The following is a 26,993-nucleotide window of genomic DNA, read 5'->3' on the forward strand; positions in this document are numbered from 1 at the left end:
TAAAAAGAAACATGGAAGGAATGCTTACAGATCTGGTGCTCGGAATGGTTTCAGATGATCAAAAACAAAAAGCCTCAAATGCCACTAAATAGCCAATATACCTTTTATAGTTACATATGCTCTAACACATTCTCCTGCCAATCTCCCCTCCTAACGTACTCACCGTATCAGATCCTCAGATTAGCAGGTCGTAGTTGTGACTCTCTTCGTCTGTCTGCTCCCCCCCTCCACTTATTAAAAGCAGAGTGTGGGGAAGAGGGAGTGAGAGACTCAGTCACATGTCTTGGAAAAACAAAACTTTAGTAAATAAAAGGTTTTTATTAGAGTTCACTATGAGAAGCGCCCTGATCAATGTGAGAGAGTGAGACACAGATAATGAAAGATTGTCAGCATTTATTAAACATACTTGCCAACTCTGAATGTCAGGAAGACTCCCTGAAATAGGGGTGATCTCCCTCACTTCCTGTAGAGTCTGGCATTCTCCCTGATGCTGAGCCAGTACAAGACGTGGTTGGCTTCACCATCTGCGGCATCATGACACAGTTCAGAAATTGTGTCTTATGTCCATGTATTGATGCCTATGGAGTTGGCCATTTTCATGGAGACCAAGATTTAGTCAAAGACTGACAGGTAAGACCACATGACTTCAGTAATGGAGACAGAAATGTAAAAGACACTTCAGTCTCTAGAGATTCAATAACTGCTTTTCTTTAACGCATAGTTGCCTACTCTCCCGGAATGTCCGGGAGACTCCCGCATTTCTGGGAGACCTCCCTGGCTCCCGGGAGAGCATGGCAACCTCCCGATTCTCGCCCTATTAATAGATAAGTGGCGGGGGGGTCTTAATGATGCAAATATCATGTCATCTTAGCCCCGTGTCATCTTGATGCGATTCATCAAGCCCCGCCCCGCACACCCACCTCCCCCAGAATCCCCCTGAAGCCAATGAGGGAAAAGTTGGCAAGTATGTTATTAAAAGTGTTCATGACTGCTGTCCCGATGAACACACATTTTCGCTATGTCCTAACTATGGTCACTGTCGCAAGGTGGGCAATTTGCGACAGTGACTGGAGGAGAGTGCAGGTAACATGCGGTGGGGTATCTGAAGTTCCCTCTACCGTAATGCTCTCCCCATAGGATTTAATGGCTAATGCCACTGGCCCCAAGTTCTGAAAATCTTGTTATATCACACAAAATAGTTTTTGTGTTCGAAGAGACAGCAGCAGAAATCTACGTTATCTGCTGCAATGCCGTAATGATACATTTACACAATCCTTATATCTGCGGCTATCCCCCCAAAACTGATATTTTCGGGGGATTTTAATGAAAAACGTGATTGATAAATAGTCCCATTGCAATGGTACCATAGGAGCTGGAAAGTTTGAAAATGTATAAATGTATAAATGAAACGATGGCTTTATTTCAGTTTTGTTGGTAACTATAGCATTGCGGAACACTGCAGAATTATAAAGGAATTGTAAACTATGCATTAACATGGCAATAATCTTCACTGCTCACAATCTACTTCTAAGACTAGGGGTGTCCACACCATAATTAGAAAACCATGTCCCGTCGCAGGCTAGGTTTCAAGTTCCAAATACATTAAAACAGATCTACAGCGTCTATTTCCAGTAATTACGTACTCCCCCCACCCTAAGTTTGTCTTATGACTATACCTGTTTTTTCTACCTCAACGTTGAAACAATGGTGGGCATCAGCTCTACACACTCTGAATTTAACAAGGAACGGATCTAATGATACACGCACTGATGAATACGGGTACAAGTCTGCTCTGCTCTGCTACACAAGACACTGCAAGATCCAATACCTTTGTGGAATCATCATAACCTATTTATATAGCACCAATAATTCAGCAGCGCTGCACAGAAAACTCATTCACATCAGTCCCTGTCCCATTGGAGCTTACAATCTTAATCCCCTAACATACACATACTCAAAGAGAGACTAAGGGCAATTTAATAGCAGCCAATTAACCTACTAGTATGTTTTCTCGGAGGAAACCCACGCAAACACGGGGAGAACATTCAAACTTCACACAGATAAGACCATGGTCGGGAATCCCAGTGCTGTGAGGCAGAAGTGCGAACCACTAAGGCACCGTGCTGCCCATATATGGAATATTAATTTGTAAAAAAAAAGCGCACAGAAAAAACCTTTGAATTAATGTTAAGAATATAAGCATAACAAAACAGTTAAAAAACAAACAATTTTTTTATATATTTCCCCCCCATGAAATACATTTATTAAGATGATTTTAATGTCTTCTGAAAATAAAAAACATTTTTAAAGCTGCTTCTGATTGCAAACACATGTTATAGCATGTATACGGGACTGTCATCACTAGTACTCAGCTGGAACATGAGATATGGCAGAAAAACAAGTAACTTTGCAATGCCCAGAGCTTGATTCAGATGCTGCTGCGTGTGCTCGAGTTTGGCACGCCCTTACTGTAAATTAACTACAGGCGAACGCCTCTTCCCTGCCCCATTCACTCCCCTAAATCGTAGGCCGTAGTCATTGTCCTTTGCGTATGTAGACGCAGTGAAGGCTGCTGCATTTAGTTGTGTATGGCCCGGTTCTGGGCATACGCAGTGTTTTTACGCGCGATATGCACAAAATCGACCGCCACATACCTTGATGAATCAGGCCTGGCATGTTTTGCTAGTTGTGGACTATTCCTGCCATTTATCACACCTGCTCATATTTGTGTATAGGCGTATACCTGTTAATTCTGCTACTGAAATCAGCATATTCCATGAGCTGAATCTTTATTCACATATTCTGCCTTAATAAAGACTTTTGGTTTTTCTACATCTGTTGTCTCTTCCTGAATTCACTAGGAATCATAACAGCAGGTAACGTTCTCTCATCTGACTGCCAGAGAAGCGTGATTTGTCACTCTACAGAACACGTTTCCACTACTCCACAGTCCAGTGTCGGTGTGCTTTACACCACTCCATCCGACGTTTGGCATTGGTCTTGGTGATGTGAGGCTTGCATGCAGCTGCTCGGCCAGGGCCATCTTAACAACATTATGGGCTCCCGGGGAAAGCAGTGCACCGGGGCCCCTAGATATAGATATATAGATGTATACAGATACAGATAGAGATAGAGATAGTTAGATGTACTTGCTCAGTGACCCGTGAAGGTTTTTTTTGCAGGTTTTTTTATTTTGCAGCTGTCCATCGTGCCCAATGGAAAAGATGGCCCTGTGCTCGGCCATGGAAACCCATTCCATTAAGCTCCCGCCGCAGTTATTGTGCTTACATTAATGCCAATGGAAGGTCGGACCTCTTCAGCTATGGAATCAGCAGAGCGTTGGTGACTTCTATGCATCATACACCTTAGCATGGCTATTCTGATGAACAGAAATGTGTTATTTCACAATGACACAGAATGTATTGGTACGGAGAGCCAGTATACTATGCTGTTTGGATACCCGGAGGGGCATCCTAATCCCTATTGTTAACGTGCATGCTCATAACACTAACCAGAGAGCTTTTCTAAATCATATATGCAGCCCAATGCTACCATTAAACAGCTGCCTCGGGCACTGGGACTTGGTGGGTGCCACTAACGCAGCTGCTGGGCATGTAAGTGAAGATTTTATTTAATCCCACGCTGCCAGCGGCTTGTGGTTACACGATTGTCCTGAGCGCCCCTCCCAACCACACAAGTTCTGTCCCCAGAAGAATGTCAAATGTACAGTATGATTTAAGTGGCTGATCCCTCAGACTCAAAGGCAGTGCAAGCATTCGCCTTGCATGCGGTGTGCTTGAAATATATTTAAGTATGTCACTTGTGGGGACCCTAGCGGCAGGAGTATTTCAGGATTTCTTGGCATATTCTTTGCAACCCCTAAATGCCTGGTGGCTCATCAGGGGTTTGAGAAATTTCTTTATCCAGACGAACCATGACATCCTGAAATCATCCATAAATCAGTCTCTTGCCATTTCATACAACCATTTCTGAGCGACTGTAGAGTCACAAGCATAAAATATAGCCTGGAAGCCAAAAATAGACTGGAATACATTAGGTGTAAGATTTTAATGTATTTTTTTTTCGATATTATTATTTTTTTTTTACCAATGAGTTATTGCATACCTAACCCTAATTATGTTTCCCATTGGAGATTTCTCTAGAAAGGTTCCTGAAAAGAATGGGAAAACAGTATTTCTTTATAATGAGATGAAGAAAGATATTTATGACGCATAGGAATGTCTCTCAATGTAGAACCCTGAATACTTTCAACATTCTACCAGAGCTTGTGTGATCTGATTGGCAGGAAAATAAATAAAAAGGGTGGTCTGTTTAAGGCTCTTGTCCAAATCCAATCACATTACATTTTCGTAGCATCAACATTTGAAAATACTGCGGCTGTTGCATTAACAAAACTGCTTGGGAATATCTCAAGAGCAGATGGCTGGGAGCACATGGCAGAAGCCTGGGGATTAGAAGTGAATGGACTGGTTTACTCGCTTGGTGGAATTCATCATATTTTGGGCATTTTGGGGGATCGAAAATCAGTTTGGCGCTATGTTGATCTTAGATTGCACCTGTCATATATGGCTAAATATTAACAGGTTATTAGGTCAGACCAAGTAAAGTATACGTTAAATTATAAGGGAACTACCCCGAATAAATCCTTAGGGTTTATATGGGTGTCACAAAATAATGTACGTTATTTTTATCCTTAACCTTACTTTGTCCGTAACAGAGTGTTCAAAACATGCTCAAAATAGTGTCCTAATATCCCCAGCAGCATAGTGTACTGGGCTTACTTAGCGTTCCCATAGAGCTCCACGATACTCATAACTGACGTAAAGCAAGGACGACAGTGCGTGTACAAGTCCATTGGTTACATTATTTTTTTGGACTTGTATTGTCAAATCAAGTTTACTAGGGTTTAATGAACATAGAAAATAAACGCCCGTGTATACAAGATCTGATAGGGGGAGATTCAACTAGCTGCGAAGTGTCTCCGGAATGTCCGTGAGCTTTGTCAGAAATCTCCGCTCATTTTTCCTCGCACCGGAAAACGAGCGCAAATTTCTACCGGAATTGCCGCTGTGTTCGCGCGTCACATCTCCACCAACTGAATCTCCCCCATAGTGTCATTAATATGTAGGTATCATAGTTTAAGCTGATGGGCTGTTATTACATTAAATATAGCATGTGGGGTACCTTACTCAGCACACCAATGGGTCATTTCTACCACAGATACACTCAGAAACAAGGCTGCCCATCACCTAAGTGGTAGAAATGCTTCTCGGGTGTGCATATGGAGCCTGGTTCAGACTTGGCTAGGGTGCCCCACATGCCAATCTTAATGTAACATAGGCACTGCCTTTTCCCCCTACAATACAAATCTGATTTGAACTAGGCTTTGATAGGCTCATGGTATCCTGGTGAGCCAATCAGTGGCCTGCATTAAGTGTCATATTACACTACTTTTATTCCTTGGGTCAGACAAAAGGGATAAAAGAGATAAAAAGATGTAATCATCAACAGTGGTTACAGATAGAAACTGTACAATAGTAAAGAAAGTCGCAAGGGAAGTTTCATATTCCTGTTCAGCCACATTACACATGGCGGCAGACTCAAATTGGTGCGAGGTGCAGCTGCCCCTATTTCCAGTCATTACGGTAGGGAATCTCCACTAATTTTTCTGCGCAGTTCTATGAGGTGGGAGAAAAAATGAGTGGAGATTATAGCCATTACTTTCCGGAGATACTTGGCACCGAATTAAATCTCCCCCATTGGACTCAACAGGCACTTCCCAGAGGTAACTCAGTGGTCATATATAGATATATATCTTTATTATATCACAGAAGAACTATCGTCTTACAGATAGGTAAAGGTTTCAGTGTAATGCCCATTTAATGGTTAATCAGCATCAAGAAGTAATACAAGACAAGAGACAATGGAATTATTACATAGAATATAAAGTACCCCAGCCATAGTACAGGAAGACACAATAAGGTGGCCAAATAGCTTAGCAATTGTGTGTCACTTGGACCAGAGAGAATGAATTCCACATGCTTAGCATCCCCCAAGTTCACCCAACATCCAATTAAGCAGATTGCTTCAAAGCGACAATCTGTTTTTAAGAGATTTTCCCACAAAGTTGGATTTTGAAAATATATTGCAAAGGGGGACATTTAATGATAATTATCCAGTTCCTTTTTCTACTAAAAGAAAACCCACAAACATACAAACACGCCTGCACGCCGGGCTGCTGGTTCACGTCAAACTAAACAAACATGCCGTCTCCCAACATTCGTTCCTGTTGGTGGGATAATGGAAACTTTGGATAATTAGGGAAACTGAGAGAAGGGTCTGTAAGGGAGAGAGCGCTAAAGGTTCATTGCTGTACTATCCTAGATCCTTTGGTAAATATCAAAACCACTAGTCCTATAATAAATAGCTGTTAAAAAGAAGACAATTCTAATTGCTTTTGTCTGCTCACTGTGTGTATGTGTTTTTTATTAAAAAAAAAATGTGCTTACAGGATCTAAATAAAACTGGACTCATGGGGATAGATTTACTAAAGTTCTGTTTTTGGATAAAGACATTTCTGTGGGATACGGTGAGTTTGGAAGGGGGATCCAGGTGAAGTGGAGGGGGGGGGGGGCGGACATCTAGCGTACACATATAGGTGAAAGCATTATCTGGAAAGACAACATGGACAATGTTGGGATGTTTGTAGCAGACTGTCACAGAAGAAAATAAAGCCTTTCTGTACACATTTTATATAAATACATTCCTTTATAACTCCATTCGATATATTATATGGGAAAGCTTTGACAGATGAGTTTAGTGCATCTTAATAAATGCATCTTAATGACTTGCATCGTGAGAGGAGCCCTAACATCTTCTGTTTCATAGTTGGCTGCTATAATGTTGTCATTAAGGCCCTCTATCATTAAGGAATTATATATATATATATATATATATATATATATATATATATATATATATATATATATATATAGTATATTATCAGGTGACATAGATTAGTTAAAAAAATTTCTGTTGTGATTTTATATGCCACATGTTTTGTATATATCCTGCAGTGTCCTGTCTGCTAGAGCAGACCCAGACTCGAATTCATCACCACATGTAGCTTTACATCCGCTCCTTGTTGAATACTGACGTGCGTATACCTGGCGCATGAGCATTTTTTAAAATAAATAAATAAATGCACATTACGTTCTTTTTTTGCGTTTGTCAATGAATCAGTCTCTGCATGTTTACATTTACCTTTCTAGTTAGTGCTGCTGAATCTGTTTTAACAATATAATGTTTATTCTATCTTTGAAGTTGATATTACATAAACAGTTCGGAATTGTGTTTACTAACAGTATTTAGGAAATGTTGTTATCATATGTTTGCTATTTTTATTATTAAAGTACATTGAGCTATTTGATAGAAGTACACTTTCTAACATACTCAGTCATGACTGCATTAACTGTACTTCCATCTGTGATCAGTACTTTTACCTACGCATACTTGCCAACTCTTGAAATATGCTCTTTGGGAGGTCCGGAGGGAAGGTAGGTGTGGCTCTGAGAATCACGTCATTGGCCCCATCCCTAAACTGTCATTGCCATTTTGACCTATAACAGAAGACCACAATGACACGTGAATTGTGTCACTAAGCCCCACCCCTTCTATTTAACTTACCGAAATGGCCAGGATCCGGGAGGTAGCCCTGCTTCAGAAATTTGGGAGTCTCCCGAAAATTCCAGGAGAGTAGGCAACTACTTAAGTTTGCATGTTTCCAATGGCCAGAGGCCTATTCTATACTGTATTCTAAGAGCCTGAGCTGATCTTGCTGTACACATACTTTATTTGTCCAATGTAGTCTGTGGTTTTTTTTTTGTACATTGCGTGGCAACTCGTAAATAAATGTAAACATATATTCATACATCAGTTTCTATACAAGTAACTGTAGACAGCCATAATCGATTTTCATCCAACAGAAGTTGCATTGAAGTTGACTGAAGTTTGTTTATTGTATTCGTATCATTAAAGTCTAATGATCCTACATTGTGCATACACTGCAAATGTTGTTCAGCTCTGTCAGATCACAATTGTAATGGGGTGAAGCAATCAGGTGTTTTTTTTTACTGATCATAAACGATTTGGTTGTAGGGTGTGTGATCCATTGGGCAGGAATGCAATCATTGCTTCAAAAACAAGTACAAAGTTATTAGAGTTACTGGTATTATGATGAGGGAATTCCAGCAAAGAGAGGAGATTAATAAAAAGGGTTAAGAAATAAAATAAAAGGAGCATTGTGTAGCAAAAACCTTACATAAGGTATAGGTACAATTTGGGACATATTATTAAAAAAAAAGGTGATTTTAATTCATGTGCAGGATGCACTCTACCTTATATATTTGAAATGTACATTTTGGGTCTAGAATGAACAACGTGTGATCATGTTATGTTGGCTGGACATGCTGTTACTTGTAGTTCTCCAACAGTTGGAGATCCACAAGTTACCTAGCTTTGCTGTAATGCAGCAGAGTTCAACTTTTCCTGTTAGCTGGTACCGCAATCTCTGTTGCCATTACTTAGTGACCCCAAACACAGCAGACATTATCTGACAATCCTTGGAACCCGAAATGCATACTTGTCCAGTCTCCCGGAATGTCTGAGATTCCTGAATTCCGGAAGAAAAAGGCCATTCTCCTGCATTCTCCCTAAAACCTAGTGAAGGGGGCGTGAAGGAGGCCGTCATGACGCAATTTGCTGTAAATGGCGCCATTCTGGCCCGTGACACAATTGCGTCACTGCACAGCAGGGCCAAAAGGACACAATTCATGGCTTCCTGCCCCCTTCCACCTCCCCTGAGAAATACACTGGAGGGGAGATTAAAAGAAAAAAAAAAAAAACTTGGCAAATATGCTGCAAATGCAGATTTTGGGACTCCACATTTGGGGTCCCCACCCAAAGGCTTTGCACCTCTTTTGTAGCACGTAGAGCAGGATTTCTCAAGTACCCCCAGTAGGTCATGTATTGCGTATTCCCATATTCATGAGCATGTTAATATGCTTGTCTGCCTTAGTAATTATCCTGCTTGCTCCCACACACAGAAATCCACAAGACATGAGCTGATGGGTGTGTTCGAGGACTGGAATCAAGAAACACTGGTCTAGACGACCTGTCAGAGGATATCAAGGAATCTGAGAGGCTCTCAATAATGACATAGAGCAGGCCTGGCCAACCTTGTGGCAGGCTATGCTGGGTCTTGTAGTTCCACAACACCTAAAGCGCCACAGGTTGGCCAGGTCTGATAGAGGGTCACTTCTATCTCGCTGCTAAGCTATAACTATGTATGGAATAGCCTACAAATTTATGTATACACTACGCTGTATAAAACATAATAATGAACAGAGAGTTGACTGTACATGAAATATATTTTTTAACAGGGCCTACAAGTCAAATGTACTCAAACTTTCAAAATTCACATTAAACAATCTGCGCACCTACAATAAATTCAGCTGCTAAGTCAAAGATTAAATAAAGCTGTAATTTTACTCTGATGCCCGAGGAATTGAAGCGCAACAGAAAAGCAATTTAATGAAAGGTACAGTGAGGGGAGAAGCACTTTACTCCTACATTTTAGCTGTAATAAATGTTTTCTTAATAATGAAAGGTTATGGATTTTCTTTATATTTTGTGTTTATTTTTACACAAGCCATGGCGAACCGTAATTTATTCTGTGATCTTTGTTTTACTCCAAACAGCCTGCACCTGGGCAGTAAAATCTTTATGTGCTTTACGTTGAGAGCAGCTCATGCATGTTATATACAATAAACTTACTCGGAGTATAATTTCAAAAGCTACATTTTCTGTAGAACAAAAACACAAGCCAGAGTCTCCATCCATATTAGTACTATAACCCTTTTAATACTACACGTGTGAACTAAATATTTTCTTACAAACCCGGGTCAAAGTTTTCTTTAAAATAATTTACTGTCCGTTTTTCTGCAAGCAAATGTTCGTGAACACATTTGTGGATCCAAATAATGTAAACGTCTTTAACACTGTTCAAAGGACTGTCTTAAATAATAATAAATGTTGGCAGGCTGTGACCTGTTCACTCGTGTGATTGTGTAATTTACGGAGAGTGTCGCGATGTGAGCAGGGGAACAGAGGAGGAAACGACAGACTGACATTTAAATAGTGGAAGGAGCAGGGTGCCCAATGGGACGGGACTTGAGTCCCACTGGCGCAAGATGTTCATACTTTAAACTTATTTTTATTATTCCATAATTTCTGTTAATTAGCCCTAAAAGAACTTTGAAAGATATTATTTGAGAATCATCGTTGTCAGATTATTGCCCTCTAAACTCTTAATCCAGCATTCCTGTGTTCCTCTGATCATGTGTTCCTGATCTTGTCCTGTTATAGGACTTCACTTCTGAACGCTGCTATTCACTCCCGACTTTGTTTGTATGGTCACGTTGCTGGCTCTAACCTAGGTCAGTATCACATTGCTGTAATACTAGCTAGTGGACTTTATACAGTCAAGTCCATAAATATTGGGACATCGACACAATTCTCATATTTTGGGCACTATACACCACCACAATGGATTTGAAAGGAAACTATCAAGATGTGCTTTAACTGCAGACTTTCAGCTTTAGTTTGATTGATGGTGAACAGTGTAGGAATTACAAAGTTTTATATATGTGCCTCCCACTTTTTAAGGGACCAAAAGTAATGGGACAAACTAAACAATCCTACAAACTTTCACTTTTTAATACTTTGTTGAAAATCCTTTGCAGTCAATTACAGCCTGAAGTCTGGAACGCATAGACATCACCAGACGCTGGGTTTCATCCCTGGTGATGCTCTGCCAGGCCTCTACTGCAAATGTCTTCAGTTCCTGCTTGTTCTTGGGGCATTTTCCCTTCAGTTTTGTCTTCATCAAGTGAAATGCATGCTCAATCGGATTCAGATCAGGTGATTGACTTGGCCACTGCATAACATTCCACTTGCTAGACTGTATCTGCACGCAAGTCTGTTGTTAAGCAAGTAAATTTGTGACAGCTACAGGATTTGATCTTTGAGGATTTTGCTTGAACATCACCAAAATAGAACGGGAGCTAGAAGAGAGAAGGTGACATCTACTGTACATTCTGCAGCCCCAAAAGCAGTATGAAATAATCCGTTGGGAGTTGAGGGGCCTTTATTTCAGGCTATGGTCTCTGTTGTTTCATTAAAGAGCGTGAGGTCTTGACTCACTTTCTACAGCCTCAGTTCCTTCACAAATGAACAGAAAGTATGGTCCAAGATTCTTTACAAACAACAGGATGTTGGACCTCCGTTCCTACAGAATATCAGGTCCGAACACACGTGTTGACCTGCAGAAATCTGCTGCAAGTCACGTGTTAATCAAAACAAGAGGAAAATGACATGTTGGAAGTAGCAAATTACAGCAAAAGATAAGCAAATTTAACCAAAGTTGCATTTTTCTTTTCTAATACAATGAATGTCAGATTTAAACTACATCATGTTTTATAAAAATATAACCAAGAACTAAAATGTGAGTTGATTTCCTCTTTTAAAAGAAAGATACATTTCCCATTATTTCCAAAATATACTCTCCAGCAAAATGTAGTTCCCGTTCAAGAAATATAATTTATTGCAAAGTCATCATAAAACCAATTTAAGTCAACCCGATAATCATTGGCCAGTCAAAACAACATTACTGTTTGGCTGAAATGGATGGCCTTCGTTCGGGCGTTTTGCCGTTTTCCTTATATAACCTAATTTCTTTACATTTTTTTTATGGAGAACGTTTGTCATTTTGTCAGATGTTCTCCCCTAAACAGGTTTCATTCTCATTGCAGATATTTCCCCTGAGCCGTTTCTCTTATTAAGTTAAAATGAAGTATTTAAATATGGCTGTCAAAGTTCAAACATCATAATAATTTTGGGGCCTTGACAAATTCCATTGTAGCAACATAATTCTGACCTAAGGTACTAAAATTTCCACTGACTTCCATTAACTTTGGCAGTCGGAGAGACCACTTTCCAATGAGTGGAAGTCAATTCTCAACTGCAAAACCTGAGGATCATTGTTCATGGGTATTATATGGAAAATGCAACTTATTTTAAAAACAATGGGCCCGATTCATCACGGAAAGGCAAAGTGAACGTAATTTGAATTTTTAGAAATAGGAAGGAAATTGTACGCAGATCTCAAGAAACGTTTCCATTTGATTACGGGCAGCACGGTGGCGTAGTGGTTAGCACTTCTGCCTTACAGCACTGGGGTCATGAGTTCAATTCCTGTCCATGGCCTTATCTGTGAGGAGTTTGTATGTTCTCCCTGTGTTTGCGTGGGTTTCCTCCGGGTGCTCCGGTTTCCTCCCACACTCCATAAACATACTGGTAGGTTAATTGGCTGCTAACAAAATTGACCCTAGCCTGTCTCTGTGTGTATGTTAGGGAATTTAGACTGTAAGCTCCAATGGGGCAGGGACTGATGTGAGTGAGTTCGCTGTACAGCGCTGCAGAATTAGTGGTGCTATATAAATAAATGGTGATGATGATGATGAAGTACCCTCTGACTATATGTTACTTTCTGTATGCAGGCAGACAGAACACACTTCAGGACACACACAATGAATATGTGCTATATAAAGTCGCATCAGAACGCATGGGGGAAAAAAAAAATAAGTTAACACCTGTTAATACTATAATCATAAAAAAAAAAATACACTTAAAAGTGTTTTTTTTTTATCATGAAATAGATTTTGACAGGATGTTATTAATCTCTACTATACATAAAATGCATTTTTACAGTAGCTGTTAATTGCAAACACGTGCTCTAGAATGCATATACAGCAGTCATAACTATCGGTCAGTCCCTACACCTGATCTGTAGCTGGTGCAAGTGATACGGCTAAAAATCCTGTACTTGAGCTTGAGTCGGACGGATATCATCATCATTTATTTATATAGCGCCACTAATTCTGCAGCGCTGTACAGAGAATTCAATCACATCAGTCCCTGCTCCATTGGTGCTTACAGTTTAAGTACCCTAACATACACACAGACACACACACACATACAGACACACAGACTAGGGTCAAATTAATAACAGCCAATTAACCTACCAGTATGTTTTTGGAGTGTGGGAGAAAACCGGTGCACCCGGAGGAAACCCATGCAAACACGGGGAGAACATACAAACTCCACACAGATAAGGCCACGGTTGAGAATTGAACTCATGACCCCAGTGCTGAGAGGCAGAAATGCTAACCACTGAGCCACCGTGCTGCCCCATATGAGTGCTTTCTCAGCCTTGGCACACCCTTACTATACATTGACTTCATACACATGCACCTGACCTCTGCTGTTCCACCCTTGAAATCGTATTCAGACAGGAGTGTCCTTTGCTTTCGAAGATGAATGGATGCACTTGCGTCCAATGTCGTATAGTTTGTTTTTGAGCACGCGCAGTGCAATTGCACTGAAAATATTGCACACAACAGGACTTACGTTCCTTAATGGATCAGGCCCAACATGTTTTGATTTTTTTTTTTCTTGTTAAGTAAAACCACAGTATTCTCATAAATGTGGGAATATTTGCACAGTAGCTATTGCATGGTATAGCTAAGCTACAATTCTAACATGCACCATATCAATATGGCCACTGGGGGCGCTGTACACTAGCCTTTCAAAAATAACTACACCCCAAAAAAAATTGTTTGGTATCTTGCTGAAGATGATTATTTAGTTTTAACATTCCTTAGATGCCGAAACAATTCTGTTAACTTATAAGCAATATTTTAGACTTCCTGATGCTAAAAGGTGTTAAATTAAGCCTATCAGGGGTATACTCAAGAAGCCGCAGAGTACCTCCGGTATGGTCGCGAAGGTACTTCACAGCGATGTTGAGGTACCACAGTACCTAAAAATGTGCGTATCGCGGCTAGTTGAATATGCGCTTCAGAATTCATCTCCGTTATATCAGAGGTTTCTCTTTACATCTAATTTATAACGTTTAAAGAAAAATCATTGTACAATATTTTTAGAGAATCTACTTGTAGTATAAACAGACCATGCATCATATAGGGTTAGTAAATTACCGTATATACTCGAGTATAAGTCGACCCGAATATAAGCCGAGGTACCTAATTTTACCACAAAAAACTGGTAAAACTTATTGACTCGAGTATAAGCCTAGGGTGGGAAATGCAGCAGCAGCTACTGGTAATTTTTTTAGATTTATTCATTATTATGTTTTTAATTTACATCTGTATATGCATTTTTATATCATGTGTGTTTTTCAGTTTAATGCTATTTTGTCATTTTGATGTATGCTTTCACCCCCTATGTACATTGTTGTGGAAAATAAGAATATGTATACACACAAAATACAAATAAATTATTAAGTGTGTAAGTTGTGAAATTTGCAAATCTATTACTTGCAGTTTGGTGGGGTTGTCAGTTGTCAGGACTTGAGTTCCAGGGTCACTCTCACACGTTTGCAGCCACTATTAGAAAATATTTTGCACTCAACTGTTTAGCATCAGCAAAAGAAATCCCATACACTCTCTGTAGTGTTTCCTGTGTAGGATCCCCCCTCCAAAAGGCTGACGAGTTCTGTTATGAGATGTGCTGTGATGAGGCTAGTGATCAGATTAGCGTGTCACAAGTAGGATCTAATTTGTCATTTCAACGTTTCTAAGCACAATCTAAGAGCAGCTTCCTTACCGCTTGTCGTCAAAGCTCCACAGCCGGGTTTAAAGAGTTCTGCCTACAGCCTTTTCCTTCCCCCGCAGTGGAACGCATGTGCGTTCCACCAACAGGAAGTTCGGCATTTGGAACGCAAGTTTGCGTTCCAAATGCCGAACTTCCTGTCGGTGGAACGCACATGCGTTCCACTGCGGAACTTAACAACTGAGGAACGGGACACCAGGTAAGTTCACCCGTGTATAAGCCGAGGGGGCCTTTTTCAGCATACAAAAATGTGCTGAAAAACTCGGCTTATACACGGGTATATACGGTATACAGTCTAATGGCAATTGCATAGAAGCTGCAAGCTTATTGGACACAAAGCCCCCTTCTCCAGGCATGGTTTACCTTTAAGAACAAGACAATCTGTGTTTAGGAGGTACACGGGGAGATTTGGATTTCTATGGTCACCCTCTACACTATCAAGCAGCTCTGAATGACATCATTGTCAACATTAATCATTTACAAAATACATAAATCAACCTACACTAGGAAAATGATTTATTTACTTTTTGTAACTTTGGTTAAGCTGCATTATGTTTATCATCCTCAATCATCATCATCAACATTTATTTATATAGCGCCAGCAAATTCCGTAGCGCTTTACAATTGGGAACAAACATTAATAAGACAATACTGGGTAATACATACAGACAGAGAGGGAAGAGAACCCTGCTCGCAAGCTTACAATCTATACGACAATGGGAGTTTGAAACACAAGGGCACGTGCTACATCATATTGCACACTGGACCAGCTAGAACGCAAAGGTAAAAGTACTGAGTGGGCTATGTGTGTAGCAATGTTGGTCAGAGGGTTGTTGTCTTGCGTTAGCAGTGTAGAGGATGGTAATAGGGTAATCTAGGGAAATTAAGATGGTGGTTGAGGAATATCATAACCTTGTCTGAAGAGGTGGGTTTTCAGTGAACGCTTGAAGGTTTGAAGACTAGAGGAAAGTCTTACTGTGTGTGGGAGGGAATTCCACAAAGTGGGTGCAGCCCGGAAAAAATCCTGTAACCAAGAATGGGAGGATGTGATGAGAGTGGAAGAGAGATGTAGATCTTGTGCTGAACGGAGGTGTCGAGCTGGGAGATATTTTGAGACATGTGAGGAGATGTATTTCGGTGCAATTTTGTTGATGGCGTTATATGTTAGTAGAAGAATTTTATATTTGATTCGTTGAAATACAGGCAGCCAATTAGAGACTGACAGAGTGGCTCAGCAGAGGAATAACGGTTTGTAAGGAAAAGCAGTCTAGCCGCTGCGTGCAAAATAGATTGTAGGGGTTCAAGTCTGACTTTGGGAAGACCAGTAAGGAGGGAATTGCAATAGTCGATGCGGGAGATGATGAATGCATGAATTAATGTTTTTGCGGTGTCTTGTGTCAGATATGTGCGTATTCTGGAAATGTTCTTTAGGTGTATGTAACATAATTTAGATATAGAGTTGATGTGGGGAATAAACAACAGTTGTGAATCAAGGATTACACCTAGGCAACGAGCTTGCGGGCTTGGATTTATGGTTTAGAAATGAACTCTTTCTAAATGGTTAGATGTGTGTTACTTTGACTACTCTGATTTATAAAAGAAGGACTGAAAATGAACTTGGTTAAAGGATTTTAGTAATGGTTCCACTGGTTTCTTGTGAGTTTTCCATGTTTGTGTATTGGAATATGTGTTGTGTTATGTCTATGTCCCCCTAAAACTCACGAAGAACAGAGCAATTTAACGCAGGTTTAAAATAAAGGAAACAGCAGAAGAAATACTGAACCTTATGGTTATCTATATAATTGCCCTAGAACGGGGTGAATATTTAACAAACTGTTAAGGGTGGTAATTTGTTGTATGTACTGCTCAGGAAAACATCGGATTAACAGAGAATACACGTGCTATACACCTATCTCATTTTAGTTATATAAAATCTACATGATAGGAGACGGATTAAGAGGAAATCTAATTAAAATAGCAAATATATCAAGCAGACCATTAAAGCGCAAAACAACAACAGAATTACAAATTCATTTCTATAACTAGATAGAAATTTCTCTACAACAATTTATTGTTTTCAACAAAAAAGGGAAAGTTATGGAGTAATGGAATAAATATGCCACAAAGGAAAAAAATGTAGACTCTAGATGTTTATTTCAAAATGGATTCAAATGTGTAAAACCAAGGAAATAAATATATAGACTTTGAATAATTATACTCTAAGTGGATAAATTGTATTCTAAGTGGGAAAAAGTAAAGTATCTGTCATGTGATAAGCAATACAATATCCAGAGGAGGAATTAATATTCTTGTTTATTAACTATATCAAGTATGAATTCTCTATTAGACTAAACACATTGACAGCACAGTGCAGCACAGTGGCCTAGTGGTTAGCACTTCTGCCTCAAAGCACTGGGGTCATGAGTTCGATTCCCGACCCTGGCCTTATCTGTGTGGAGTTTGTATGTTCTCCCTGTGTTTGCGTGGGTTTCCTCCAGGTGCTCCGGTTTCCTCCCACACTCCAAAAACATACTGCTAGGTTAATTGGCTGCTATCAAAAATTGACCCTAGTCTCTGGCTGTCTGTCTCCCTGTCTGTCTATCTCCCTCTTTGTTTGTCTGTCTGTGTCTGTGTGAGTGTGTGTCTATATTAGGGAATTTAGACTGTAAGCTCCAATGGGGCAGGGACTGATGTGAATGAGTTCTCTGTACAGCACTGCGGAATTAGTGGCGCTATATAAATAAATGATGATGATGATGATTGATAAAACTATTTGTCTTATAACTGTCTATTGACAGGGTTACTGAACTGTAAACTGTAAAGTTTGGTGGAGGAGGAATAATTTTTCATGGTTAGGCCTGGGGCCCTTAGTTCAGAGAACGGACATCTATTGCAAAATCTAGTGGAAGCCATAATGCCAATGGTTTTGGAATGAAATGTTCAAAAAGTACATATACATGTGATGTTTGGATGTGTAAGATGTAGACACTGTATCCATTGGGTGGGAGTGAGCCTCCTGACGGTCATACCTATCTGACTAATCGGGAGATCTCTCATGGCGTAGACAGCTTGAACCTCTGCAGAACAGACTTTTGAAAACACCTGTCAGTGGAAGCCAGCGCTGACAAGTGCATAGCTGTCATATCGCGGCTGATCAAAAGCGCCACAGATGATCTGGATGACAGAAAAGTGCTTGGGAAAAAGTTAACAGATGACAGATGAAAACAGAGAGTGAGTAAAGGGACTTAGAAATAGAATCAAGAGGCATAAAGAGAAACTGGAGAAAATAGTGGGGCAATAAATGGAGTGAAAACAGAGGCAGAGAGAAGTGAAAGTAAAATGATACAGGGGGGAAAAGATAGATATTATATTGTATATTGATATTACTTAGTCTAATTCATTTTCCTTTCCCTATGAGGCGCAAGCAAAAAATGATCAAAGTTAACATTACCTAAACATCATGCAGAAATAGTTTTTTTGTTTACTGGTGTGTGCAAGACTGCAAGTAGCCACATTAGTCATTATAAAACACAACATTTCTTCTCCTTTAATCTGCGGTAGATATATTTAAGTTCCTATGGGGCACATTTATCATTAATCGGCAAAAGTGAGAAATAGTTATCAATCCTTATCGCAAGGATAAGGATTGAACTATTTCTCACATTTATTAAAAAGGGAACACAGAAACAGCAGTTCCGAAAAACTGCTGTTTCTGTGATAGAAAAAAATCACACTTACCCCCCTCTTCGGATGCGCTGTCTCGGGATCTCCTCTTCGTTCCTCTTCTTCCTTCAATTGCGCATGTGCAGTGCACATGCGCACAAAGTCCCCACTCTGTCTCTGCAACGCTGAGTGACAGGGAGGGATCATGTGATCCCTCCACACATGCGCTGTCCAGCTCTGCTCTTCGGAGCAGAGCTGACAGCAGTGGATTTCTTCAATTCTGATAATGTACGCCAGCTTGTACATTATAAAGACAAGTTCCCGAAAAAAAATTTTTTTCGGGACTTGTTAGATTGCGGCCAGAGCAGTCACCATTCTGTTGAATGGTGACTGCTCGCAAAAACGATCAGGAGTGCAAAGCAGCAGATATCCATGATATCTGCTGCGATGCACCTTTAATAAATTTGCGGAGGGCACATCGAGACTTTAATTCCACGGTAAGTGCACAATAGTGACTACCGTGATTTGTTAAATATGCCCCTTTGTCCATTGTTCTGCTCTATATGCATTGGTGGATCCTCAAAATCGCCAAGTGCAAGTAACATTTGGTATTTTAGACTCTTCCTCCCAAAATTACATTTTTAGTTTCGGGTGCAAATAGGCTTTGATTACAATAAGGATATACTTATCTTACAAGCGCTGGAAGTGCATATACTTGGCATGATATATATGATAAAATCTATAATGCAGCAAAAAACGTGATATTCAGGACGCAATGGATGGCGATAAGTAATTGCACAGCGGGTGATATGTCTATCAGAGCAATGGCCGGGAATAAACTTCCAACTCCCACTATATTCAGTTCCATGGCCAACATAATACCCCCAAATCCACAGCATTATATGAATAAAATAATCATGCCTAATGTATGTTCCCTCTAAGATGAGTAATCTATGATGGAATTAACCACCACCCTGTGACAAGTAGAAGAACTCTTATAATAAGTGTATAAATAATGTTATCATGATGTGTTCATCCTGAATACTACTCCTGCCCTCCCTGACATACCTGGGGTGATGACAGCAGTGTCTATGGAGAAGCTGCACTGACATGGCGCATGCGCGGTGTGCCCTGCGGGTCACGTGTGTGTCATGGCGGCGCCCGGCTTCTTGTCCCGATGTGTGGTAGCTCCGGCCGGGAAACACACGGCTTCCGTCATCTTCCTGCACGGATCAGGTGGTCTCTCCCTCTCCTCTCTGTGGGTGTATGATGGCGGGGTATCAACACCTAATCGGGTGTTGTGGAACTACAGGTCTCAGCATGCCTGCTGGGACTTGTAGTTCCACAGCAGATGCAAAGCCAAAGGTTGCCTGTCTCTGACTTAGCTCCTAGTTGTCCTTGTGGTAATACTATTGTCCTTGTGATTACAGCATGGTCCATGGAGCATCTCTACAAACTGGTCATTTATAGTTTATTTCTGGAAAGCTATGTGATGTTTGGTGAAACAAGCTCTGATGCTAGGGGTTTAAGTGATGCATACTTTATTAAAGGGGGGAAAGGCTCTAGTTCATTCATCATCATTTACTTATTGAGTGCCACCATTAGAGAGTCTAAAATGTATAAAGAAATAAATACCACTTTTTGTTGATGCTCTCAGCTCTCAGTCTGTCTCTCCTTGAAGGCCAATACCCCACCCCAATTTTTTTTTAATCTATTCAGCTTTGTGTGTAATTTCATAAATTAAACCGTAATGCTAAATAATACCCCGTGTCCTGCATTCCACGCAATTTGATGTCCTGAGGTAGGCTTCTTCATTGAAGCAGTATGTTATCAGAAACAACACGTTATGACATATTTCCAATTAATGTTTAAGTATGATTGATATATATAACACACACACACACACACACACACACACACACACACACACACACACACACACACACACACACACACACACACACACCGCTAGACTATGTAGATTGATAGACTGAAATTTCAGCTTCTCTTTTACCAGTATAAGATTCCATTGAACACTTATAATGTGTCATTGTGCACTGACATAGAGAGTACTTAGTGGTCAGACAAGCAAATTGTAACATTACAGCTGCGCAGATCCACCAAAACATGTAATGTTCACATAGCGACCGCTCATATGTAGGAAACCAAGTTATACTTTTTTTCAGCATGTTGTATTGTTTTAAAAACGTTTTCTGCTGCCCCCCAAAAGTGTTTAACTATGAAATGTAGAATAGCATTCGGCATTTATATTAATATATGTATTGCAGTTTTGGGTTGTTAGTAGCTGTGATTTAGGATAATTTGCATACAGCGTTACCTTGGGGTTACTATGTGATAATGCAGATGCGTTCACCATAGGGATCAATGATCCCAAAGTCACCAAGCTCTGAATACATAGCATGGGATATGCTCTGTAAATACTTGCAGGAGCACGCACAGACTTTTCCACCTTTTGATGGCCACAAATGCTGGGATATCCCAGGCGTTATTGAGAACATTTGGCCTCATAAGTCAGTGTGTGTGTGTGTGGCCTGAAAATGACTGTGATGCCTGATAGTAATCTAATCAAAATCAATCTATCATTATCAGACATATTGTTATATATTGTGGCTATATGTATCATTTGAGTGCAATTACAAGCCCCGGGTTGTGTATGAAAAGTCGACAGTGCAGAAAAAAACAAAAAACTGCATTAGTCATATCTATAACATAGGGATTTCCTACGGCATAAACTCAAGTTTTTGTTTTTTGATCACGCCTTCTTTTTTCTTTATTATTTCTTGATAGTTTTTTTTCCAACTATTGCTGTTTTAAATCTAGTGATTAATGTTGACATTTTGGCTGTCGATTTTACAACCCTGTACACATTATACATGTTGACATTTTAACTGTTTTGACCTTCCTAACATGTAGGCATTATTACTATCGACCTAATAACTGTCGACCTTATGACTGTAGACATTTTCACTGTCGACTTTTCAACTACATCCCGTGATGCCAGATGTAATCCATATCAAGCGGCTGGATGGACTGATCTTTTCCGATCTGACCACCTACGTGTGTGGAAAAAATCAGACAGCAAGCTGACAGGATTGTCCTTGCATGGCCGGCCTTTGAGCAGCTTTTCGTATTCTCTGTTGTATTGTACAGATTGACATTTGTGTCACAAACATCCTGCCCTGAAAACGTGTATGGATCGAACTTGTCCTGAAAGAAACAGTAATTCAAAGACGTCTGTAGGCTAAGAAAAGTCCAGCTCTATGCTATTCAATCAGCTGCCCCCATATTATTGTAGAACCTTCTACTGCGATAATCCATTATGCATAATGAACCAAGAAGCCCCAACTCAATCAGAGGAATAATGTATACAAAGTCCTTTGTATAAGGAGTGGACCCCTAGATTTAGTAATCAATGTATCCAGAACCTTTTTGGAGTATATCTCATGCACTTTGACACGTCATGTCCTCTCCCAAAACACATCTCCATTCACTTGAATGGAGTTCTCAAAAGGAAAACCAGAAAACAGTCATAAACACTTATGTGTTGTTTTCTAGACCATGTCTGAAAGATGGCCGCCTCATTTTCAAAGTTTCCGTATACGTCGTGAGGAGACATACCTTTAATGCGGTCACAGACACATTATTATTACTACTAATTCTCAAATTAAGGCCAATATCCTGCAATTTTAAGTTATTACAGTTTTGTGGAGTGGGGTTGGTTGGAAACCTATTATCCCGAGTTTCAAAAACCAGAAATGCAGAAAAACAAAAATAGTAAATAATTATTGTTGTCATGTAATAATACAGATATGATCATAAAGTGTCTCCTGCATTCACTGTTAGGAGCCCTGCTAAACTAATGAGAGGAATGTCAGAGGCAATGTTGGCAAAGATGGGGACAATTTTTAAATCAAACTGAGTTTATTTTAAGCATGGTATACCGACTTGTGGGGGAAATCTTAGCCTTTTGGATAATAAGTCCCTTGCCTGTATTTTGTTGTAACATCTACATTTGTCCATGTGGTAGAGAATATAGATTGTGAGCTCTACTGGGACAGGGACTGATGTAAATTGTGAGATATTTTCTGTAAAGACCTGCGTAATACATATTTGCTATATAAATAACTCTTATAACAGACCACAGAGGTGCATTCTTGCATATACTTTGTAAGAAATGTATTGCCCTACACTACACCAGATAGAAAGAGGAAGATACCTGTCACTACCGAGGAAGATACCTGTCACTACCCCAGATCAGTGGGATTACTTCATCTCTCAATCTCGCGTCAGTGAGTTCATTTAAGTAAATTTTGGCTATGATGTCCCAGCAACCAACATAATCACTGGTCACTGCAGACTTGTATCTGGCTTTTTAACTGAACTGCAATACTGCAATGCATTGTGATCAGCTTATGGTAGGCCAGTGTCTATCTACTGTATATCAATCAAGTAAGAGAGGACACTTTAATTTAATAAAGTTGAATCTGTTGTGGGTTAGAATTACATGGACATCCTACTTGTCAGACTTTACATTGAGGAACATTGATAATAACTGACTTCCTTACAGATTCCTAAACTTAGGATAATGTTGCATTTTGTGAGATATATTTCCAAAAATGCCGCCCACTTCTATAAATGTGCTTCTAAATCTTCCTCCTGCAACCGTGTTAAGACCTTATATCCACTGATGTACACAATTCAAACACAAGTAAAAGCATTTATTTTAACTCTAGTAGCTATGAGGCCTCATCTTGCATTTAATAAAAAAAATTAAATTTTTTTTATGTGTTGATAATTATGTTATAGTCATTAATATTTTGCACTGAAAATGCTCCATTTGTAGTAAGGGCTTGTTCCCATATTAGTGCTGAAGTGTGTGCTGTTTAGCAGACATCCGGGTTACAGATCCATATATTCTGTTCACCTGTTTGCAGTGTTCCCTTCATGCTGAATTTTAATGTGTTACAGTGTCATAAGAGGAGGTGAGCGCTCAGACATGGTTTAGAGGTCCAGATGAATGCTGCAGTTTTAGTGCATTATGCATGCAGTGAGCAAAATCACACTGCAACACATATATATTTTAACGAGCCCTGAAATATTAATACTCTCCCTCGAAAGTAGTTCTCTAAAGAAATCTGTGTTTGGAAAATAAAGAAACGTGTTGGAAAATGCAATTGGCAGTTTGGGCTGCCTCTCTGTGCTATTTACCACCTCGTTATAGAGAGAATTAATTCACTGGCTTCATACACAAAAAAATAGTCATTAGCTAGGACTTAGAATCATAATTTCTTTTAATGGTCACCACTAAAACATCCCCAGTTCTTGTTTTTTCCATTTGTCATGTTCCACACTGTTAGCTGCTCTGTAAACCTAATTTAACATTCACGTGGTGCAATCATGCATTTTTAAAAGACAAGTGCCCTTCGTACCTCGAACAAGACGACAATCAGAATGTACAGTAATTCCTGTGTTAACGAACTAGGCGCCACTAATGGGCATGAGATCATTTGCTTGCCATTAAGAGGAACTGTTTGTGAGTCACAGACCGATGGCTAACGCTCAAATCATTTCAACTTCACAAGTTTATATTCTTATTACGCTTGAAAGATTTTGATGTGGGCATCGTGTTACATCTGTTGCGGCCCGTCACTTTCTGACCTGGGATTAATCTGGAATTAGTCATGCCAAGGAAACAGTATGAACGGGCAGACACATTATATGGCAAAGCTTCCAAGTATTAAAATGAACTTGTCTAGATGACCCATGTTGCTTTCTAGTGCATGAACTGCTTTAAGAATTATGCATTGTTTACATGGAAATCGTAGACCTGAAGCAGAAACATTTGCCTTATCGGCAGATCTCCGGTGCCTTGTAGGAGGGGGATTGAAAGTTTTGAAGGTCTTAGTTTTTTCACGGTGGTTCTGTGAGTCCTGCAATGCTAGTCTTTATGTGGTTGCTGTGGTATACTGGATATAAACAGTTTTCTTTGATTTTGCATCAAGTTAAGTGATGTCACCGACTAACCCTTGATAAACTTTTAATCTCTAAGAAGAGCAGAGATTTCCAGCTGTCAGCCCTTGGGCCAAGTGTATCTACTTTGAGCCTCTTCTGCAGACCTCAGCTTACCTGATGACCTCTGCAGATTTTTTTTTAATGTTTGATTTGTTTTTCTTATGTAACAGCATCTGGCCTGCAAGCTTGTATCTACAGCACTTAATTATTCCCCATAAAATGTGGAAAAGATCCAGCATAGAACATTTGAGATAGGCTTTAAAGGAGTGGTGCCAGTAAAACATTAAAGACATTTGTGGCCTTTTTTTTAAAAGGTTAAATGTGCAAAATAGACCCCAAGGTTTGTTTTGCTATGTAACCCCAATGCTGTTTCTAGTCATTAATATCTTGTATAGCAAATGTATTTATTTCTAAAGTGCGGTAAGTTATATCTTTCCCCTCTCGTGTCGGTGACTCACTTTGAATTTTTTTTTTTTTTTGTAACTTAAAAGGTTATTATTAAGTTTTTAGTAAAAGAATATGTAACAAGCATGGCAGTTACAACAGAGTACAGTGCATAATGTAGATCCAATAAATCAGTCAGAACTGCTCATAAACAAACAATCACAAAAGTAACAAAAAACAATAACATAAAAAACATTCAAATACTCATAAGACAAAGACTTCTCACTTTGAATTTTAAACTGTGAATACAGAGAAAAAATAGTTTGTTATTTATAAATTATTTTACCAGGAAGAAATAGGCTTGGTGTTCGAGTGTGCCCTGGACACATTGTATACAGTTGTGATCTAGTTAGAGAAGGCAGTAAGTTTTACAATCCCAAAAATGTCTGTAGCAACTTGTGACAGAAGGTTTGAAAGATCTTAGACAGGTGGCAGTTTTAAGTGAGTCAGATAGGTTGTTTTCAGAATTTAGGGGAAAAAAGCAGAGAGGACAGATTTCTTATTGAATTTAAGAACCATTAGTTGGCTTCCGGAAGTAGTTCTTATCTGATAAGTGCTTAAAACTGCAGGGCTGAGAAGTCTGTTCAGGTATTTGGGTCATTTGTCCACAAAGTTTTTTAAAAGATAAACGGGTAAAGTATACTCTGGACTAAATTAATTTGAATCCAAGGGGTTGTACCATAAACTACATCCCCACCGTCTGTAATTGCCATTGGAATCAGTTTTGTGACTCGCCTTTTGGCCCTTATTGCTTTACAGGATTTGTTTCTGCAGAAAAAGCCAAGTTTGAAATACATTTTGGATTGCAGGATGCCTATTTGTAAACTAAAGGAAAGGCTAAGATCAAGCACTAAACTCAAATGTTTATATTTGGACACTAATGTCAGATTAGTGTTGGAGTTTTCAATAATCAGCTGTAATATCCTTTGCTAGTTTAGCCTTTGTCCCAAATAACATGGATACTGTGTTGAGTTATCCGAAGTTCCACCTGAGACAGATCAGATTGCAGTACATTTTAAGGTCAGAGAAGTTTGACCTATGTACATACAGGATAGTAAACATGTGTATACATATGCATAGAAGCTGCTGGTTGCAGAAAACAGTAGTGGCCCCAGAATAGAGCCTTTTGGGACCCACAGGTAACATCTAGGAGGCTAGATTTGCAGCCAGAGATTGACACAAACTGGGATCTTCCAAATCACGAAACCACATCGGCACATTTGTTCCAACACCTGAGCGCCAACGTTCCCCGCTGGATGTCATGACAGATTGTTAATAGGGCTGTTACTGTTTGAATGGTTTGGTAGAAAGCCAGATTGAAACGGACTAAGGAAATTTGTTGTTTTGTAAAAGCTGCTGATTTGGGAATGAACACTTTTTTCCATGACTTTGGATTGGATAAGCAGTAAGGAGATAGGACTAGAGTCTGACATAATACTTCTCTAACTATTATTGTGGATGGGAATGAATCTAGCTGTTTTCCGTGCCTTGGGGAATTTGACCAGATGAGCTAATAGTTTAATAAACTAATGACATACAAAGTTATACTGTAACTGGTCCTGCTGACATTGGTTGTTTAATCTGCTCCCGTGCAAACTCTTCCTCACACACTGAAGTAAATGTGAATTTGAGATTTTTTTTTGGAGGGGGCGGGGGGGTTGAGTTTGCTCAAACATTGCATCTAAATTCTCAGATAGAGGCATCTTGGGGATCAAGCGTGTTTCTGTAACTTTCTCTAAAGAATTACAAATTTAGACTTAAAGCATCAAACTTAATTCATCCACTTTAGACCACTAATATTTACACTGATGACAGAGGGTCTTTTTGGGAGAAACATCAGAGGCAGCAAAAGAATGAATAGAAATATAAACACTAAACAATGCAGCACATCATGGTGTAGAAGAACAGGGAGACCCCTCAAGTAATCTCAGACGTTTGTCTGGACATTCCAATCCTTTACAAGCAGCTCTTGGGGTAAATGTATCAAGCTGAGAGTTTTCCGGCTGGTTTGAAAAAACCAATCAGATTCTAGCTATCATTTATTTAGTACATTCTACAAAATGATAGCTAGAATCTGATTG

The 26,993-nt window shown here is 39.6% G+C and overlaps 1 protein-coding gene across 2 annotated transcripts in view; it reads left to right on the forward strand.

Moving 5' to 3' along the window:
• Positions 1-19,554: 19,554 nt before the first annotated feature.
• The window catches only part of LYPLAL1 (lysophospholipase like 1), a 44,756-nt gene continuing 37,317 nt past the window's right edge, over positions 19,555-26,993 (forward strand). The window contains exon 1 of one of the 2 annotated variants that reach the window (XM_075204263.1): positions 19,555-19,671. In XM_075204263.1, the coding sequence (XP_075060364.1) occupies positions 19,587-19,671 (85 nt within the window). In that variant the 5' untranslated portion in view covers positions 19,555-19,586. The remainder of the gene's footprint in view (positions 19,672-26,993) is intronic. The other variant, XM_075204264.1, reaches the window with a different exon arrangement.

This window comes from Mixophyes fleayi, chromosome 3, assembly GCF_038048845.1.
Source record: "Mixophyes fleayi isolate aMixFle1 chromosome 3, aMixFle1.hap1, whole genome shotgun sequence".
Classification (NCBI taxonomy): domain Eukaryota; kingdom Metazoa; phylum Chordata; class Amphibia; order Anura; family Limnodynastidae; genus Mixophyes; species Mixophyes fleayi.